This window comes from Enhydra lutris, unplaced genomic scaffold, assembly GCF_002288905.1.
Source record: "Enhydra lutris kenyoni isolate GAN:26980312 unplaced genomic scaffold, ASM228890v2 scaffoldscaffold4, whole genome shotgun sequence".
Lineage (NCBI taxonomy): Eukaryota > Metazoa > Chordata > Mammalia > Carnivora > Mustelidae > Enhydra > Enhydra lutris.
This window is the reverse complement of record NW_019154088.1, coordinates 20,241,318-20,246,618: the sequence shown is the minus strand read 5'-3', so window position 1 is coordinate 20,246,618 and position 5,301 is coordinate 20,241,318. Positions and strand designations below refer to the sequence as shown.

At 51.5% G+C, this 5,301-nt stretch overlaps 1 protein-coding gene across 4 annotated transcripts in view; it reads left to right on the top strand.

Moving 5' to 3' along the window:
• Positions 1-2,116: 2,116 nt before the first annotated feature.
• Positions 2,117-5,301, top strand: part of LOC111140680 (myosin VA) — a 188,639-nt gene continuing 185,454 nt past the window's right edge. For 3 of the 4 annotated variants that reach the window (XR_002640166.1, XM_022492894.1, XM_022492893.1), the window contains exon 1: positions 2,190-2,252. Coding sequence is in view for 3 of the 4 variants with exons in the window: in XM_022492894.1 (XP_022348602.1) it covers positions 2,226-2,252 (27 nt within the window). In the remaining variant the exon portion in view is untranslated. Of the gene's footprint in view, positions 2,253-5,301 lie in introns of all 4 variants that reach the window. The other variant, XM_022492892.1, reaches the window with a different exon arrangement.

The window sequence follows — 5,301 nt, the reverse complement described above, 5'->3', positions numbered from 1 at the left end:
TGCTTGTACATTGGGTCAAACAAAGAGAGGCAATTGTGGAAAAGTGACTAAACTATGCGGGCAGGAGAAGGGAAGATAAGAATTATTTTAACGAATGTCTGTTGGTACAGAATTCTTTTGATCTCAGCTTCTCCTTGATGATAACAATGTTACTTTCCTTCTGGTATAGGGAAGACATCTTTCATTTCCTGCTTTTAAAAAAGAGAAGGAAATCAAAGTGTTTTTTTCTTGTATTTGCTGTTTTTCAAGTCCTCCAAACTCTATGCCAAAGCAGTATACCCTGGGGTGTATGCCCTAAACTCGTTCACCAGCATTTCCCAACAGTCCTGAGAGGTAAGAATTATCTGAGGGTGAGAAAGCAGTGGTTACCACCTTACATAAGGCTTGAAGAAATTATAAGAGGTAGAATTCAAGCCTCCAAAATCTTAATCCAGTGTTCTTTTGTTGTACTGGTCATAGCTGCACATTTCCCCTTTTTATGTCTGGACAAAGAAGGGGTGGGACCCCAAAACATGAAAGAGATGTGATTTTAGAATTGGAGGGAACAGAGAGAACTCTGGGTCTTTGGACTCTGTAGCCATTACCAATGACATCTCTGAGGGGATTGTGAGCAGTGAGCAAGAGGAGGACAGGCTTAAATTCCAGGGAGTGAGGACTGGTGCCAAGTGTCCCCACCCCCCATAGCGATGGTCTTCTTTCACATACACATGCTGGATACACACACAACCAAGGGGCCAGTGTTGAGACATGGTCTTGATAGAAACCATCCCAGATTGCCAGGAAGGGCACTTGAGAGTTCAAAGAAATAAGAGGCTAGGATGAACAAAACAAGGAGTTTAGTCAACCAGGAGTGAAAGTATGGCGGGTGCAGAGCAGGTAGAAGGTGAAGATAGTATGGGGTCAGAGGTGGAAAGACCACGTTCTTGTGCTTGATGTGCAAGGATAAGGGTGAGCAGATTGAATGCCACTCCTGAGACAACTTTGACCTTTTCTTTCTTTCTTTCTCTCTCTTTTTTTTCTTTTTAAGATTTTATTTATTTGAGAGAGAGAGCATGAGCAGGGAGGAGACGTATGAGGGGGAGAGAGAGAGGGCGAGGCAGACTCCCCACTGAGCAGGGAGCCCACCGCTTGACTCGATCCCAGGACCCTGAGAACATGACCTGAGCTGAAGGCAGTTGCGTAATCTACAGAATTCATTTGCAGTATGGACTTTCCACAAAAGTCCTCTGCAATTTTTGGGTGGCTTCTGGATAGCTTCCATGGCACCATGGAATCGATCATCACTCAGAAGAGGAGGAGGAAGAAGACTGGGGCAAAAGGGTAGTGGTATACGTTTGCGGACATATAGGTCTAGGAGAGGTGGGCACCTAGGTCTCCCCCTAGGGGCATCTTGTTTCAGATGCCCAGGTTTTTAGGGTGAACTTGGTGATCTTCTATCTCAGATTACTGGTCCTCCCTGCCCAGCTCCCAGACCGCTGCTCCTAACAGGATTCTTCTGGAGTTCTAGGTCGTTTTGTTGACTTGGAAGAAGCCTCCTCCCAAACCCTTTCCCTAGAAATGCTCAGAAGAAGAGGAAAAGCAGCTGGAGACTCCCAGTGATTTACCTGGACACGCGCAGTGCCACCAGCTATCGCCGCGCCTCTCGGTGGCTGGGCCGTACTGCGCAGTTCAGGGCTCGCTTAGGAGAGAGGGGCGTCCTGGGTGTGACGCACCCCCGGGGCAGGTGTGCCGCGGAAGAGAGATCGGGGTCGGGCTTCGGGGCCTCGGCGGCGGCCGCGCACGCGGTCAGGCGGAGGATGCTCGGGGCCAACCGCCGAGGGGAGGCCGCGTGCGCTGGCGAGCGCAGGGGGCAGCCGCGGGCGTAGCGCTGGAGCGCAGCCTCCTCCTGCTCCCACAATGCACAGGGCGGCGGCGGCGGCGGCGGCGGCAGCAGCGGCGGCAGCATCACCGGCCGCTCAGGCGGCTGCGGCGGCGACCCCGAGGACCCCGGGCACGCGGAGCGCTCGCGCCTGCTCGCGGCGCGCGGGGCAGTGATGGCCAGGCCCCCGCGGGCCGCCCGCGCCTGAGGCGCCCCGCCCCGCCCCGCCCGGCGTCCCCGCCCCGCCCGGCCCTGCCCCGCTCCCTGCCGGCGGCTGCCTGGGCGCTACCTAGTCGGCGCGGGCGGCCGCCCAACCTCGGTGCGGCCTCCGCTCAGGCGGGGGGCGTCGGCGCCGCGGGGCCCCGCCATGGCCGCGTCCGAGCTCTACACAAAGGTGAGGCGGGCGGCGCCGTGGGGAGGGGGCCGCGCGGCCGGGCGCCGCCGGCTGTCAGGCTGGGGCGGGGCGAGGCGGTGGCGCGAGGGCCCGGCGGCCGCAGCACCCCGGTCCCCCGTGTTTCGAAATCCCCCGCCCGGCCCGCCTGCCGCAGAGGCGCCTTCCTCTTTCGGGCGACGGCGGCGGAGGGCGGCCTGCCTCGGGGGCCTTCTGGGGCCGCTGCCCCGCTCTCCGGGCGGGCGGCTCGGCGGGTTTCCGACTGGGAAGAGGGCCTGGGTCAGGGCTGCCCCGCCCGCCGGCTGGGTTTGGGAGAAATCCTGGCCGCGGGAGATGCTCGATTGGCGCGATGAGATGGTCCCTCCCGTGGGCACGGGCGCTTGGAATAACGCCTTGTGCTGGTATGCGGTGCCACTTCTGCCACCAGCCAGCCTTTCTGTGCGGCTGTTGGGAACCCTGCACACAGCCGCCAGCCGCTTCTCACCTTCAGCCACCGCGTTTCAGATGGCTTCCCGGGGGTGGCGAGCCCCTGGGGAGGACGCAGCCGGCTGGATGCGAGATGATTCACGGGCTGGGATGGTCGGCTCTTGTTCGTCCCCGGGAGTTGCTACCTACGTGTAATCCCTCCGAGCCTTGTTATACTCCATGCCTTCCCCGTCGGCTGGGGCGAGCCTTTCCTTCCCTTCAGGGTTTAGTGTAAGGACAGCGGCAGCCTTTTCTCTCTTACACTGACATTCGTATTTTCTGGGTCTGCTAATCTTTGCACGAATGGCCTATTTTGGAGAACTGTCCCTTTGAAGACTTCTGAACATTTGGCTTGGGCAGTGTGTGGTGCTCTGTGAATGTGTGTCGTCATGGCACTTTATACTATAACTCACTGTACGTAGGTGTTTTGCCAACTATTAATTACCTTTAGTTCCAGTTAACAGAATGGGCTTAACTTTCCAAGTTCGTGTTAGCTGCATAATCTCCATTTAGGATCTTAGAATTATTGTTTCCAAATGTGACCCCAGTAAGCCCAGGACCCAAGTTGCAGCATGTTTTCAGAAGTGTGGACCTGCCATCAAGAGACCTGGATTCTAGCCCAGGCCTTTTTCACTTACTGTATGACCTTGGGCGAGTCACTTAACTTCTTTTGTTCAGTTGTCTCTTATCTGTAAGTGGAGTTAATTATACCTGCTCTGCATCTTTCAAGGCTCTTGTGAGGATCAAACCTAGGAATTAGATGGGAAAGCTTTTGTAACCCATGAATTTCTCAAGAAATGGGTATAGGATTAATTTTACCATGAGACGAGGAGTTTACATAAAACATTCTCTAGGACGCCTTTCTAGCCACAGACTTAAAATACTGCACAATTGGAACTTCTCTCTAAACCTGGTAATTTTCTTTCTTTCTTTCTTTTTTTAAGATTTTATTTATTTATTTGATAGACAGAGATCACAAGTAGGCTGGGAGGCAGGCAGAGAGAGAGAGAGAGGAAGGGAAGCAGGCTCCCTGCCGAGCAGAGAGCCTGATGTGGGGCTGCATCCCAGGACCCTGGGATCATGACCTGAGTCGAAGGCAGAGGCTTTAACCCACTGAGTCACCCAGGCGTCCCTAAACCTGGTAATTTCCTTAGGCATTGTAGGTCTCTAATGTATGAATGAAGGTAATTGGAAGCTGATTTGGCTACTTTATTAATAAACATTAATACAGTGCTAACTATGTGCCAGGTACTACTTTAAGTGCGTTACAAATATTAACTCATTTAATCCTCATAATGATGGTATGAAGTGGGTACCGAGAAATATCAGAGGCATTTTCCTATGAAGAGATACAGGTGTGTAAACATTCCTTAGTTACTTTGTATAGCCCTCCATTCTACACTGTGCACAGTGAGGAGTCCCTTCCTGAGCTGACTAATTGTAGACTGCTTAACTAGAGATTGATTGGATGATAAATTGCTCTTGGTCTTGAATCAGCTTTTTTCTCCCAAGATAATTTTTCAGAAAAAAAATTTTTAAAAAAATACTATGATTTTTAGGGGCACCTGGGTGGCTCAGTGGGTTAAGCCTCTGCGTTCGGCACAGGTCATGATCTCAGGGTCCTGGGATCAAGCCCCGCATCAGGCTCTCTGCTCGGAGCCTGCTTTCCTCTCTCTCTCTCTGCCTGCTGCTCTGCCTACTTGTGATCTCTCTCTGTCAAATAAATAAAATTAAAAAAAAAATAGTATGATTTTTAAATTTCAAGGTTTTGGCTTTTGGTCATAGCTTCATCACTCGCTCTTAAAATTCACCTTCTAGTCATTGTAAAGACAGGCTGGTTTAGACATCAAGAGTAAGTTGAGCTTAAATTGCCTTTTAAATACATTTATGTCCAAGTATATTCTAGTGTCTTGGCTATTTGTTGACTTAATTCTTTTTGTGAATGGGCCTTCGCTTAATGGTGGGTCAAAATATTTTTTGAGCACTTCCCGGGTGCTAGGTACTCTCCTTAATATTGAGAGGTTCTAACAATGAACAAGACACAGCCCTTTCCCTCAAAGGACTCACAGTCTGTTTTTTATATTCTTGACCTACTTTGAATATCTGGGAGCATAAATAACCTGTTGTTACCTCCACAGCAGGCAGACAGCTGGTGTGATATTTCTAAGTAGAAATTAGGGAGTGGGTCGGGACATGGGGAAGGTTGGAATGATTCCAGAGGTCAAAGCTTGGGTAGTGATTACTAGAGGAAGAGGGAAATCATTAGAAGTTAAATCAATGGATAAACACAAGGACTTTTTTCCTCACAGAGGATTATGGGGAAGGAAGTTCTGGAGTAGATTACAAGGAAAGATGTACTAGTGACATGTCATAATTATGGTATTCAACATAGTGGTTAAATCCGAAAAGTACCCTTTTAAAAAATGTCATTCAGGGACGCCTGGGTGGCTCAGTTGGTTAAGCAGCTGCCTTCGGCTCAGGTCACGATCCCAGCGTCCTGGGATCGAGTCCCACATCGGGCTCCTTGCTCATCAGGGAGCCTGCTTCTCCCTCTGCCTCTGCCTGCCATTCTGTCTGCCTGTGCTTG